We start from the raw sequence: 15,695 nt of genomic DNA, 5'->3' as shown, positions 1-15,695 counted from the left end.
ATTGGCTTTATTGGTTGGCCAATTGGAGTATGAGCTCCCTCAATGATAGCTCATTGAGGGGCCCATATAATCACCTGTGTAGGCTTTGTGAGCAGTCTTAAGTTGACTGGACTGCTAGCAGCACAGTTTGTAGCTGCTCCTGTAATATCGTTATTGTAAATAAATATTGGTGTGGTGACGGAACTGCTGTCTCCTGTGGATTACTGCAGGGATTTTCACAGTAACTTCATTGCAGTGTTAATGTAAGCCTACTTGTGACAATAAAGATTATTATTAAAGGAGCACAACACTTGCCTGCGGCATGCATTCCTGACAAATGGGGCTGCCCTGGTGGCGAAAGGTGGAAAATTGCTCCAGTTCTGTGCGGTAAAGCTGCTCAGGTACTCCGAGCTCCCGCATTAAAAATGTTCAGTGAGGAAAGAAATCTCAGCAGGACCCAGAGGCGCTGCAGTCCGTGTTCACCTGCAAAGGAAAGCAGTCTTATTTCCCAATCGGCACAAAGTGATTCATTCAGGCGCAACAAGTCTTGCGGTCATCTGTATCTGTGAATGTGCAAGGCGATTTAAAAAATGACAGCTCCAACAGGCAGGCAGCAGATTGTGGATTGGCTGCAGCCGAGTGCTGGTGGTTTCCAGCCCTTTACCACTTCTGCAGGAACGATTGAGTCAGCAACAAGAACAAGTCTGCTTATTCTGCACAGCGTCATTGCGGGACTGTCATGTGATCAATCACGTGATCGGACTTGGGCAAACTCTTTTCCTTGTAGCAGTTTTGGAGAGTTGCTGGTGCGGTGTGATAGTCGCTATCTCTGCCCCGTGTGTGACAGCCATGGCTGAACGGACGCCCTTGCTCAACTACCGGCTCTACACAGCGCCCGAGCCCCGCAGCAGCAGGAACGAGGGTCAGCAACCCCCGCCCAAGAAGCTGTCAACTTTCTTCGGGGTCGTTATCCCCACTCTGCTGTCCATGTTCAGTGTGGTGCTCTTCCTGCGGATAGGTGAGTGCTGATCCTCTTGGCGCTTGATCTGCCTCTCTGCAGTTTCACCCAAGTCAACATCCTGGAAGTGGGAATTCCCTCCTGGGGTCAGCACGAGTTGGGTGGGACTTGAGTTTGAACATTGCTGTTTCACATACTCCCCAGGGTTCATTTCAAACTGCTCCACCTTTGGTACGGATTTAATTTCAAAACGATTTAGGTGTACTGTCTCTCTGATGTAAATAGTTAGCCCAGGACATCTGGGATCTTTGCATTCCCTCGTAAACAAAGTGGTTATTCATTGAGCAAACTGCACAGGCGGCCATTCTGAGCTTTGTTCCTGTGCCAGCTCTTTGAAAGATGTTTCCGATTGGACCCACTCCACTGCTGTTTTCCCATCGCCATGCAAAATTTTCCTTTTCAGTGGTAAACCAATTTCCCCTTTTGAAAATTATGATTGAATCTTTTTCTGCTACCCTTTCAGGCAATGCACTGTGGCTCGTCACATTGCAGATCGTCAACATGCATAGCTTACCAAACTTCCTGCCTGTGGAAACTCCCTGGGTGCTCTGTCAAAACCCCAGAACACCTATTAAGTTTTTGCGTCACCTCTGCTCTAAATTCCAGCTCTGCACAATTTCAATTGCTCATCTGGTACCATTCCAGTGGATCCCCTCTTGTGCTCTCTCCAAGATCTTGACACCCTTCCAGAATTGGAGACAGTACTCTGGACAAAGCCTAAATGATGATTTATAAAGATTTCCATGCGTCTAATTATAGATCCAAGGATCCAGCACGTATTTTTAACAAACTTAACAAATTGTCCCATCACCTTCGTTTAAACCCAAGGTTTATTTGTCCATTTTTCCACTTTACGATTGCACCATTTAGCTTCTATTGTCTCTCCTTATTCTGAACATTAATCACTTCACACTTGCTGCATTCAGTTTAATTTGCCATGTGTCTGCCTATTTCACAAGTTCTGAAGTCTGCTACTATCCACCTCACTGTTTTGTGTCATCACATTTAATACTGTGGGATCTAGAGATGTATAATGTTTATCATTTGCACCCCATACACTACCTCTACCAGAGCAGTGAGTTTGGGATGGTGTTTCTCATGACCACAGTTGATACTGATGTGTTGTCATAAGGACATGGTTTTCCTTCATCGTAGTCTTCTCCATTCATCTTGAGTTATAAAATGTTTATCACCCCTGCTGCTATTCCAGCTGAGATCAGTGGTCTAGATTTAACTGCTGCAAGTTTTAAAAAAAAAATTAACCTTATCCAATTCTGAACAATTCATAATTTTGTTTATTTATTTCAGCGGCATTGGAGGTTGCAGAATGTAAAGTGCACATTAAATGAGTGGAATTAAGATTTAAGTTACCCCATCTCCTCCTAGCCCCAGACAACCCATCACCAGCTTTGTGGTAGAACCTGCCCCTGAGTTCCATTGATGTATAGCCAAAAAATGTTATTAACAATGTACGTTTAGTTGCATAAACACAGCCAAAGTACCATTTAAGGCCATCCAAGCAGAATGTTATCTTAATTCATTGTAAAAAAAATACACATTCTCAACAAGTGAAATTAACAATTTTATAGTTCAACTTTAAAAACGAAAACTAGTACACAAGAATCACAGATCCTTGTGGTAACTGAAGTGTGAACAGTGGTTGTACAAAACACCATCTTAACCTCATTGCTCTGGTGGTATGGGAGGTGCAAACTGATAAACATCACGATAAATGTCTCAGTCCCTCCATATTAAATGTAATGGCTCAAAACGTAGAAATATAGTAAACAGTGAGAAGGAGAATAGCGGACTTCAGTATTACATGGTTGAACTGGTGAAGTGGGAAGGCGAACTGGTGAAGTGGACAGACACGTGGCATTTGATGCAGATAAATGGTGCCTTAAGAATGAGAGGACATACTAAATGGCACAATCTTTAACGGGTGCAAAAGTAGAGAAACCTTGGAGTTCATGCACACAAATTAAACTCCAGTGTCATTCTATCGCAGATGACAAAACTATGAGAAATTGACGTTCATTCAATTCTGGCCTCTGACACATTCTTGATTCATTCACCCCAGCAATGGCTGACCATACATTTGACTGTTGAGGCCCTAACTCTGTCTATGTTAAAGGTGCTATCTAAATGCAAGTTATATTAGAGTTCTCCTTCAGTGGCTGTGGCATGTAAGAAGAATGCTCTCGCTTGTACGAGAAAGGCAGTTCTTCTCTGGACTTCATTGATTTTGTAAAGCATGGTGAGAACTAGAAAACCAGTGTCATGCGCAAACAAAAAAGGTTATTCATTCATTCATTCATTCAGAAACACTTCCAAAGCTGCAAAGGAAATTGCTGTATAGAAATAATTAATTGATCAGTCCACTTTGTCCCTGTTACATTAGTAGTTTCACTCTTTAAAATTAGAGATCCTATTTAGTGTTCACTGATTTGAACTTTTGATTCTGTTGCCTGGGAAACATGCAGATAGTGGGCTTTTGAGTTACCTTGGACATAACAGACTCAAAATTGTTTCAGACGGTGCCTCCAGTCGAGTGGACCTGGTAATCTGAATACAGTCATCTTATTACACAGTAGTACAATGTTGCTTTGACTTCTCAATTCTGGTACTTCCCTATTTTCACCTGAGCCATTGTGCAGCAATATCAGTCATAGGTAAAAATAATTTGGAAAATAGCACTTGTCTAGAGGAAGTCGTCAGTCCTCTCTAACCCCTGTTTTTATTCTGCGTAGGGCCACAAATCCAATTTTGTGTATGAATAAAATAGGAATGAAGGCATCATGCAGACTTAAATCTTGTTGGTCTTTCAGCCTTGGATTTCATCAGTGAACAATTTTTAAATCTAGCTTCACCCAGTGGCAGCACACTTGCCTCTGAATCAGGAGGTTGTGAATTTAAGCCCCATGTAATGTAAACTAATACTTCAGTTCAGTAGTTTATAGGAAGTGTCAGAGACGTCGCCTTTCAGGTGAGGTTAAACCAAAAGGCCTGACTGCCCTTCAGATGAACATAAAATATCCCGAAAAAACAGAACCGGCTCAAAGGACTGAAAGATCTACTCCTGCTTCTGCATTCCTGTAAGATGTCACTTGAGGCTCCATTTGCTTCTTATGGTGACGATTCCCTGGTGCTAAGAGTAGCGAATTCTCTTATAACCTAGCCAAGATTTCTCCCTTAACCGACAGTTCCAAAACCAGGCATTTATATAACTTGAGGCTTTTGGACACTTAGTGTTGTTGCTTTGTTTCAAAATGACCCCTGTTAGTAAGAAAAACTTGCTCATCTCCTGACAGTGTTCACTCTTCACTTGTGACGCTCTTTGTCTTTTCCATCTTGATGTTCGTCTTGTATGAATCTGGGCAAAGAATGTCAGTGAGATAATTAATAGTAATGAGCAACGTAAACAAGATCTGTGTTGTCCACATAAAGCACAAGGTGGAATCGCTGGGTTATGATTGTGAGTGGAGCTATGAGTGACTTTTATTGGGCCAATTGTAACACGCCTGCTCCAATCCAAGCTGAGATCAGTGGCCTGGATTGGACTCCTGTCTGCTGCAAGGAAGCAATACCCATTGAACTTGATTTTAGTAAATATGTATTTGTTTGATTCATTTTTCAAAATGTACTTGCTTTGCTTTATGTACTTCAGTAAGTGGTGAATGTAGAGGTTCAACTTCCTCTTTCAGTTTAGGTTACTATATGAATACATTCATATTGAAATTATTTTCTGTACACCAAGGGCAGTATTTTAGTGTAGTGTAAATGTGTTTCTTTTGGTGTCACAATAACTTCACTTATTTTTTTTATTGAAGGTTTTGTTGTTGGTCAAGCAGGACTGTACCAGAGTATACTCATGTTCGTTGTGGCATATTTCATCATAAGCATGACTGTGCTATCAGTGTGTGCTATCTCCACTAATGGAGCTTTGGATGCTGGTGGAGCCTATTGTATCTTTTGATGTTATAATGATGCTTGTGAGTTCATTAACGTTGTGTATCAATCTTGCATAAATTAACTCGATGACAAGTCACACACATCTAAATTCAAGAGACTTAATTGTATTGACATGTAAACTGAAAAATTAATCAATTTGTAAATGTATTACAGGAAAACAAACATGTTTTCCAATGGCTGGTAATATTCTGGTAAATTTGGGCCAGCAATTTATCTTGTTGTTTCAGGTCAAGGAACCTCTTTGATGCAACTGGTAAATTTTTAATCATTTTTAACTTTCTTGATCTATCACCACCTTCTCTGCACATATCTCTTGGAACATTTCCATTGACTTAAAAAGGGAAGAATGCAGGTTATAGAATTGGTAGCCGATCTGGTACATAAAATGAAGAATAATGGGTTGATAAGGAACATAGAAACAGGAGTAGGCTACTCAGCCCCTTGAGTCCATTCCATCATTAAATTAGATCAAGGCTGGATAGTTGCTTCAATTCCATTTACCTGCTATTGATCTATACTCCTTAATATCCTTGCCAAAAAAAATCTACCATTTTGTCTTAAATTGGGATTGACCCGAGTGTCCACAGGCTCTTGGGTTGAGTGCTTTACTTCCATGAATCTTGTGTGGAAAATTGCTTCTTGATTTCACTCCAGAATTATGTAGCTGCAGTTTTAAGATTGTGCTTCCATCAGAGGAAATCACTTCTCTATGAAATCCTTTTGTCATCTTAAATACTTAATAAAATCACCCCTCAAACTTCTAAACTCAAGGTAATACAAACCGTCTGCAACTTCTCTTCCTTTTAATTCTTTAAACCCTCATTATTTTGCTGAAGCTGTGCTGTACTTCATTTGAGGTCAATATTAACTTGAGCATGTTTAAAGTGACTCCAGATGGGGGTTTAACAAATAATGTTTGAATCGCAAACCAGCAGAAATAGTACAAGAACTCTGATTTATAAAGAAGTAGAATTTAAAACAAAAAAATCACTCTCGGAGGTGAGGGTCGCCAGCACTAGTATGCCATTCCTAACTGCGCTTGAGGTGGTGCTGAACCGCCTTGTTGAACTGGCACAGTCCATGTGGTACATTTTAAAGCTACAGCACTGCTGAATTTGATGATTTGCTCACACATTACACAAACCCCTTCACAGTACCATTTTCACATCATATTAGTTAAGGAACATAAGAAGTAGGCAATTCAGCCCTTTGAGCCTGCACCGCCTTTGATCAGATCATGACTGATCTCTTTCTGGTCTCAGATCCACCTCCATGCCTGTTCCCCATATCCCTAGGGGCTGGTTTAGCTCACCAGGCTAAATCGCTGGCTTTTAAAGCAGAGGCCAGCAGCACAGTTTGATTCCCGTACCAGCCTCCCCGGACAGGCGCCGGAATGTGGCGACTAGGGACGTTTCACAGTAACTTCATTGAAGCCTACTCGTGACAATAAGCGATTTTCATTTTATTTTCATTAACCCATTTTTAAAATCAGAAATATATCTATCTCCTTGAAACCATTTAATGGTTCAGACATTCCTATTTGTCACGTTTTTACATATTATTCATCCCCACATGATGGTAGAGATCATAATTACTGCATGCCTTTCTAAACAAAAAGATGTGCTGTCAGCTTCCACAGGACATGAGATCAGGTTGGCCTTGTTTACTTATCCCTTGTAGACCGCTACATATCACACCACTTGCATCTACTGTTGTAGTGAGCTACACATATATTAGCCCCAAGCACATTAAATCATTTGTAACTGTATGGATGATGCCTTGTAGGTCAGGACCAAGATTAAAGTGTATGTTGCTAAATCTCCACCATGTTCTCATCAGTTTCAGTGTGTCTAATATTTGCTAGCCAATCCCCGAGTTCCACCTTATGCAAACCAACTCTTACACACCCTCCACGTCTGCTTGCCAAACTCCACTAACTCCCTTCCCCGGTGCATTGTTTTAAATTCCTCAAAATGATTTACAAGTATTTCCTTGATATGGAGATAATGTGATTTAACTTCTGTCAACCCTGCACCTCGGCTCATACCTCCACTCTTCTAATTCTAGTTTGTTTTGTGAATCTTCCTGTCGTCTCTGTTTCCCACTATAGGTGGTAGATCCTTCAGCTATTTAACGACACCCCCCCTAACTCTCGCAAAAATCCATGCTAGAATTTCCTTCTATTCAAAGCCTACTTCCTGGAACAAGCATTTGAGTGTCTTCCCTGAATCTTTTCAAGCTATCTGCTTAATGAAACAGGAGACAGTCCAAACCTTTTAAATGTATGCGTATTGGTTATAGTGATACTGTTTCAGGTAAAGTGAAACACTTGTAGATGGCTGTGTGTACCATCTACAAGATGCACTGCAGGAACTCACCAAGGCTCCTTAGGCAGCACCTTTTAAACCCACAACCCATATTCATAAGAATCTTGATCTTTATAATATTGTGAAAACTACAAAATTACAGAGGACAAATTTGCAGCATTAATTAAATTAAAGTGAGTGTAAAATACATCAAAATTATTTTTCTATGTATGTTTTTTAAATTAAGAATGCTATTTTTCATTATCCTTTCAAACAACACAGTGCAAAAGATCTTTTCAGATATTTCTATATTAAAAAATAAAACTGATCATCTCGACATTTCACGATGAAACAGCATTTTCCAAATGGATAATGGCTAAACATTAGTACAGTATTCTGAGCACTTATCCTGCTTTGATCAATTAACTTGTATAACTAGGAATTGGTGAAGTGTGAAGGAGCAGATAGTAAATGAAATGAGGTGTGAAATTGGCCGAGGATTGAAGGATAAAGAACATGGGGCTGAATTTGCTGAAAGCTTGTGTCAAAGGAATGGTGCATCTGTGGTATTATTATGGTTCAGAAAGCACAGGAGGTCATGGTATGAGTGACTTGTACCATTACATGCACCACACCATTGTTTACTGGGAATACTGCAGTGCTGCACAGACCCTCGGCAAAAGAGTTGGGCAAATAATTATAGCTTCATCCCCAACTAAAAACAATGATCAGATCAAGTTTGCTGAATTAACCCCATTGTGATCACTATAGTCACTTGCAGAATAGCACTGGAAGGCTTAGAATCCAGTGAAGTATTCAATCGATCAGCATGTTTTCATAGTTTACATGAGGTTCACATTAAATAAAATTCCCTGGGATTAAAATGTTGAAAGACACCTATTTTGGAACGACCTGGCTACCTTGCGTATCAAGGGATTTATTTGAAAACATGCCTGGTAATGGGAGGTACAAGGAGTTCCTGGCTTCATTTGGTCAGGTTTGGAGTATCTTCTTTCATTCTAATTTGTCTTAATGAGAGTTGGAAGAAATTTTGCCAAATGCATCTGATGTGTCAGAATTGCAGTTTGCCAATAACTTAACACGCCATCATTCGGTCAATAAGGCATCCTGAACACCCAAATCAAGTCAATATCACAAACCTGTTTGAGTAGAATGCAAGTAAAAGAAATGGGTATTATATGGAGCTGTCTATTGCATGTGTAAGGATATCACTGTCAGTCTTCATCAAACCAGCCTTACGTTAATCTCATAACTTTGTCTAAACGTTAAGCAGTAATCAGGATTTGTAATATCGACAAACATTTCTAGTTTTAGCAGATTGGCGTCTTTGTGACATCCAGATTACGGGTAAGAGACTGGGTTGAATTTTACTACAGTTGCTCTGTTCCTTAATTATACGAACTTAATTATAACAGTTTCTCAGTGACAGATATAACATTGAAAAATATGGAAGGGAAATTGCTGCACTTTTGTGATAAATATCCACTAAGCTTCCCAGAAGATGTTACGGCTTGTTAATTCCAGTGAGGTAAATAGTGGTATGTCTTTGTTAATGCCAAAAACGTCTCTAACACTGAAAATAAACTTTCACAAGTGTGGAGTATGATTCTTTCAAATTTCCATAAAATTGTTGTTAGAGATTTCAAATTTAATTAATTGGGCTTTTCTCTTTCTGCCTTTTTAAAAATCACTCTCTCAATTCCATCTTTTATTCCCCCCCTCCCCCTCCCTCTCTTGCTTTCTGTGCCTGATTTGAGATTAAATTCCATATTCTAATGTTTTCTGGTTCAGACTCTGCACTGCTCATTAGCATTTACTTAACTGATTGGTTAAGGAGATACATGGTTGCTTGCCTTGTTCATAAAGTTCCAAGACTTCTCCCCTGAGATGGACCATTTTGGCTGTCTGATTTTAAAAGTTCCAATGCAAAGTCCCATAGAAAGTCTGGAGAAGTGCAAGAGTATGAACAGCTCATGCTAGACATTTTCTGTTTGAAAACAAAACTGGTCCAATGAATTACAAACTAAGAACAATCTACCTTCATTTCTGCTAATTAATTGAACAATATTAATTGAACGTGCTCTTAAGAAAAAGGGCAGCACGATAGCACAAGTGGCTTCACAGCACCTGGGCCCCAGGTTCAATTCCCTGCTGGGTCACTGTGCGGAGTCTGCACAGTCTCCTCGTGTCTGCCTGGGTATCCTCCCACAGTCCAAAGACGTGCAGGTTAGGTGGATTGACCATGATAAATTGCCCTTGGTGGCCAAAAAAGATTAGGAGGGGTTATTGGGTTACGGGGATAGGGTGGAAGTGAGGGCTTAAGTGGGTCGGTGCAGACTTGATGGGCCAAATGGCTTCCTTCTGCACTGTTTGCTCTATGTTCTAATATGGAAATAGAAATGCTTTGTTTAAATCTTTTGCTTTAATGGAAACATTAAATAACCTGTCTTTGTGTTCTGTGTCAGGCTTCTGTATTTTGGATATTGGGCCCCAATCAGTTATCATTTTTGCGGTAGAGTATTCAGATTTTTTTTTCCTGCATATTGTGGCATGAGCTCTTTCCCCACCCCCACCCCGCTCCCGACGGAGGATTGGGGAGAACAGTGGTCTAAATTGTGGCATGCACTCCAGTAAAATTTACAGCCTTAAATTTTATACTGGAAAACTGTGGTAAATTTACAATTGTAATCCTAAAATTGAATAGTTTCAATGGACAAGAGCATGTAGAAAAAGGAAAATGGTGAGAAAATACGCTTTCTATATGATATAGCATATTTAATTGGGTTGCCTACTTGTATGTTATGACACTCATAAGCTGTGCACTGTGGAGAAACATGAGCTCACGTTTGTGCAGTTTACTAGCTTTCATCTAGAGTTCTATCCCTGGTACCTAAGAAGTTGCATTTCGATGTTCGTAGACTACTAGCTGCGCAAAACTTCCTGTGCATTTTATTACTGCTTGGTAGCTTTTATAATTTATTTTTTAATAATTTCTTGTGTGCAATGATGCAAATTATGTAGATTAATAATGATTCAGCTTTTCAAAAAAAAAAAATTTCTCAGTTTTTTCCTTTACAGATGCTTGTGGTCAGATATGATCAGTCGAGCATTAGGTCCAGAGTTTGGAGGCAGTATTGGAATCATGTTCTTTTTTGCAAATATATGTGGGAGTGCTCTCTATGTCTTGGGACTCGTTGAGTCCATAGTTGACATTTTTGGAATGCCACCAACAGGTAAGCACATGATTTTAAATCAGTTGTCCCAATACTATTTTGGATTTTGTTAAACGTTCTGCTCTTTTAATCACGGGGTTGATTGTTCCCACTACTACATTGTTATATGGCAAAAGAAAAGAAAAATGAGGATTAATTGGTAAACTGGCATCAACAGAGTAAGGATTGAATGCCCTCTGTTCTTTGCTTATACCAAAACCACAACTCGGTGAATTGCACTGCAGATGGAGCAGGAAAATTTGTCTTCTATTGACTATACCTAATTATATTCTGAAATGGGACCATTTTGCACTATGCTAAAACGGTATTTCAAATTGACTCACTTACAGAATAAGTAATATTTTTGAAAGCCCAAGTTGGTTGGAGGATCCAACTTGATCTGGGAGGTGTACATTTGTGATGATCTCTTCCGGGTTATTCTAAGGGTAGAGATGGCATGTGTGAAAGACTTAAGGAACCGGTTAGTGTTGAAGAGAAGAAACCTTTCTTGCACTCCAAAGTGATCCTCGAATAGTAGTTGGTTTTGGCACCGTGCTTTTCAAGCAAGGTCAGTTAAGTGAACTCAAAATTGTCCTCGTTTAGGGAGCAAAAATGGAGATCATACCGGGCAGAATTACCAGATGTGAGAGCTTTGCCTGAGGTTGAAGGATCAAAGGTAGAGTTAAGGGCATTGTTGAACAAATTAAAAATTCCTTTCCTGTGGTGGGGAATGCAGGACTAAAGACCAGGCAGTTATTAGCTTGCAGTCCAGTTGTAAGTGACTTGGGATTGATAATCCTTCGGCATGACAGCTAAATTGCAGCAAAGTTTGTATGACACAGCCAGATGTTTCAGAATATTAGTCTGTCAATCATAGAATTTACATTGTAGAAGGAGGCCATTTGGCCCATCGAGTCTGCACCAGCCCATGGAAAGAGCACCCTACCCAAGCCCACGCCTCCACCCATTCCCCGTAACCTAATAACCCCACCTACCCTTTTTGGACACTTGGACCAATCCACCTAACCTGCACATCTTTGGACTGTGAGAGGAAACCGGAGGAAACCCACGCATACACAGGGAAAATGTGCAAACTCCGCATAGACAGTGACCCAAGCAGGAATCGAACCTGCAACGCTGGAGCTGTGAAACAACAGTGCTAACCACTATGCTACAGTGCCGCCCTGTTTAATTTAGACAAACTAATCATTCCGGGCAAATTTCACAAATCTGCCTTTCCAAATATAGAGGACTGTTCTATGGTTACCCGGTTTGCATTACTTCTCACTGTGGAGAAGAATCAGTAATTTATTTTTGAGTCATTCCTACATTGGAATTGGCAAGATGAACTCTCTGGTGGATATGAATGTTATCCAACATTTTTCCACTCCTTTTGGTTACTGCTGGCAAGACCAGGCACGTCTTTCTAGACAGAAGTGTGAAGCCATGGCCTTCATGTCCTACCCCACAACCCAGCAATGACTGTAATAACTTGAGAGTTGTCTGTTTCTGCTGCTATGGCATTCAGATTTACAGAGAACATAGAACAGTACAGCACAGAACAGGCCCTTCGGCCCTCGATGTTGTGCCGAGCAATGATCACCCTACTCAAACCCACATATCCACCCTATACCCGTAACCCAACAACCCCCCCTTAACCTTACTTTTTTTTAGGACACTACGGGCAATTTAGCATGGCCAATCCACCTAACCCGCACATCGTTGGAATGTGGGAGGAAACCGGAGCACCCGGAGGAAACCCACGCACACACGGGGAGGACGTGCAGACTCCACACAGACAGTGACCCAGCCAGGAATCGAACCTGGGACCCTGGAGCTGTGAAGCGTTTATGCTAACCACCATGCTACCGTGCAACAGTCATATTGATTGAGACAGTAAAATCTGTAACGTCACTTGGTGGCTGTCTGTCGTTGTCAATGCCATAGAGATTAAAATGCAGCTGCGATTTTGCAGGAAGTAGGCTGAGAGTTGTATATTGCTAATTGAAACACTTGTCTTTTGCAGGGCAAACTACAGACAGCATTCGGGTTCTTCCTCAATCCTACTGGTATGAACTTCTGTATGGCACGGTGATTCTTATCCTCTGCCTTCTTGTATGCTTGGTTGGAGCTGACATCTACGCAAAAGCCTCCTTCATAATCTTCCTTATTGTTATTCTGGTACTTTGCACAATATTCGTCAGCTTTTTTGTAGTGTCACCAAAATCTATTAACATCACATTGTCCTTGGGGAACATCTCAGAAGCTTCATTCACTGGATTTAAACTGTCAACACTCAAGAGCAATCTTCCATGTAAGTTAATCCAAAGAATAATACAAGAGTAATGTAACTTCAGTCGAAATGCATATAGGCTGACAGCAATGGGGCCACAATGTTTTATGACTACTTATTTGCATCGATTCCAGTTTATTTATAGTTATAATGATTAGTCAAAACTTGTGTCACAACACTTCGTCTATTTGCTGAAGATAATTAGTCCACATTGACCTGCGGTGAAGGCAGAGAATAATTTAAAACTTCTGTATATTGCTACCAAAGCTTTTTTGTCTTGCATTCATCACGACAAATGCAAGAACACCAAATTTCCAACAATCATAACAATTTATACTACAGGTGAAAAGGGTGCTGATTGGTTAGCAAGTCGACTCCACAGGCCAAGACAGTGCCATGGAGCTCCCCAAGCGCCTGGGTAATTCAAAAAGAGGTGCACAGCTTTGTTTGTAGAGAGCGGATCCCTCTGTCCCTTCGAGCAAATGTAAAGGAGTCACATGGTGAACTCAACTGATTGTCTTAAATTTGTTGTCAGTGTTGCTGTTAGCCGACAAGTGCAGAAAGAAAAATATCAGCAACCTCTTTCTTTTCGGCTATATGCAAGTTCTACACTACCAAGTAATTGTTTTCCTCACTTCACTAAGTGGCAAGAACTTTTCCTCAGAAGCAAATTTGTTTTCTAACATGAAAATTGCTGGTGATCAAAGTTTCTTTTTTCCAGAGCAAACAGTCCCAAAAAAATTCCCAAAGGGTAATAAATTGGTGCTTTTTTTTTGTAAGTTGATGAGATATAGGTCAGCTAAGTCACAAGGGTGCAGTGATCGCAGCATAGAAGCTTAAGCAAGTTTTTTGGATTTTCTGTCATTTCCTCTCACGTGTATCCATGTTATGCTCAGAGCCTTATTTGGAGTATGAAGTAGTGAATGTTCACTAGAGGAATACAGCTCTGTTGGGGCCCGTGGGCATATTCAAGAGCAATCTGCTCGGGTTGTTCACTTATTGCAAAATGTTTAGATGCAAACTCATTCCATCTTGCTGTCAGCCCAACCTTGGGTGAACATGATGTCTTTGTTCTAATTGGATCCTAAAAACACCTTGGGTGGGTATTCATGCCAGTGAGAAATTCCGGTTTGAGAGCTGTGTTTTTTTTTTGTTTAGTTGGGAATAGATATAGTAATTAAGGGTGTTCTATTTACTGTATTTAATAGTATTGTTTAAGGGGTAATTGTAAACTATTTCAGGTGTGAGGCTGAAGAGTTTAATATTGTGTTAATAAAGTTTTGTTTTACAATATCAAATCCCCATTTCTTCGTGCAGTCACTCCTGGAGCGAAGTATCCTTTCCGCACAGTCTTGCAAAACAAAATAAAATATTGGGGTTTCGGTCCACTTTGGGGGTCAGGTCTGGGATCGTAATAGAGGGAATACATAGGCTTACAAAGCAAAAGGAAATGGCAGCATTGCAAGGCAGCTATTTAGGTGCTGATATCCAGAGTGTGACAGGAAGGGACAGGGTGCACAAACATAAAATAATACTGCAAATAGGGTCAAAGGAGGAAGAAAATGATTTTTTTTAAAAAAGCAAAATTAATGGCTCTTGACTTAGTCTGAGATAATCAGTAAGGGAATGGAGGGTTATGGGATAAGGCGAGAAAGTGAAGTTGAGGATTATTATATCAGATCAGCCATGATCTCATTGAATGGCGGAGCAGACTCAATGGAACGAATGGCCGATTCTGCTCCTGCGTCTTATGGTCTTGTGCTCTTCTGACTAATGCATGGCTGCAAAAGAGGAAAAGCGAAAGCAGCGCTTTTATTTTCACCTATCATAAATTCCAATTAATTTGAATCATTTTTGTTTGGATTAAAAGAAAAGCAAAAATCAGTTTGCCTCCATTTCTTTCTGCAGCTGATTACATAGAAGACTACACAACTGGTAAGATGATGAGTTTTGCTGCCGTATTCGCAGTTATGTTCAATGGATGCACTGGTATTATGGCTGGATCCAATATGTCAGGTAAGGTTCAAACAAACATTTGAAGTGCACATGGGTGTAAAGTGTATCGATAAATTTGTTAATTGTACATTATGTGCACATCAATTAAATTATTACTTTGGATTTTGAAGATTTTGGAAAATAGGCTTCTGTTCTATGCTGTTGCATTGTTAGCTGATACTTTTGCAAAAAGTTTTGACTGCCTAGTTATCTGTACAACATGGCATTAACAAGATTTATTGCACGGTGGTTTGTAAGGATTTAGTGTTCTGAGTATATGTTACAGTGTTTATTATGGTGCTAAATCTATAGTGGCATTTTTGTTGCTAAATCAGTTGTTAAATGCTATTTGTTGGTTATAAATGTCTGTTTTTTTTATGCATCATGAAAAATTCAATAAAGTTTCGCTTACAGAAAAAGTTAACTGAAGTTGTAAATCGTTGCTTTGATGTCATTTTCAGGTGATTTAAAGAACCCCAGTTATTCTATTCCAAGAGGCACGATTACAGCAGTAATCTTCACGTACATCATATATAATATTTTGTCTCTCATGATCAGCTGCACTTGTGAGAGGTGAGCCTTAATTTTTCTTACATCCTAATCTCTTGTCGATAAATAAACAACTCCGTCATGTGCTAACCCTCTGTCATTTGTAGAATTATTACAAAGCAAAAATGTTAGAAGTATGTTCTATTTTTACTTTTATCTGCTTATAAGAATTACTGCATCAACCACCTTTTTAAAAAGTATTTGGGAGAAAGCAAGCCTAATTTTGAGAGAAACATACAATCTTGTATAAATTAACCTGTGCTCCTTCACTTGCACTGATATTTGAGATGCACGTGTTCATTCCCCCAGAATGTTGTACTGAAATTCCTCTCGACCATTTCAGCTGATAT

At 40.0% G+C, this 15,695-nt stretch overlaps 2 protein-coding genes across 2 annotated transcripts in view; one reads left to right on the top strand and one right to left on the bottom strand.

The window, feature by feature from the left end:
• LOC119976591 (lisH domain-containing protein ARMC9) overlaps positions 1-502 on the bottom strand; it is a 234,618-nt gene extending 234,116 nt beyond the window's left edge. Inside the window, exon 1 of the mRNA XM_038817196.1 lies at positions 295-502. The gene's annotated coding sequence lies outside the window, so the exon portion shown is untranslated. The remainder of the gene's footprint in view (positions 1-294) is intronic.
• Positions 503-747: 245 nt separating this feature from the next.
• The window catches only part of zgc:153039 (uncharacterized protein LOC767698 homolog), a 120,368-nt gene continuing 105,420 nt past the window's right edge, over positions 748-15,695 (top strand). Inside the window, exons 1-6 of the mRNA XM_038817199.1 lie at positions 748-997; positions 4,828-4,962; positions 10,389-10,529; positions 12,535-12,822; positions 14,710-14,817; positions 15,258-15,369. Of these exons, the coding sequence (XP_038673127.1) occupies positions 829-997; positions 4,828-4,962; positions 10,389-10,529; positions 12,535-12,822; positions 14,710-14,817; positions 15,258-15,369 (953 nt within the window). The 5' untranslated portion in view covers positions 748-828. The remainder of the gene's footprint in view (positions 998-4,827; positions 4,963-10,388; positions 10,530-12,534; positions 12,823-14,709; positions 14,818-15,257; positions 15,370-15,695) is intronic.

The sequence above is a fragment of the Scyliorhinus canicula genome, chromosome 13, assembly GCF_902713615.1.
Source record: "Scyliorhinus canicula chromosome 13, sScyCan1.1, whole genome shotgun sequence".
In the NCBI taxonomy this organism is placed as follows: domain Eukaryota; kingdom Metazoa; phylum Chordata; class Chondrichthyes; order Carcharhiniformes; family Scyliorhinidae; genus Scyliorhinus; species Scyliorhinus canicula.
Note: the sequence above shows the minus strand (reverse complement) of the source record. Positions and strands in the feature narration are given on the sequence as shown.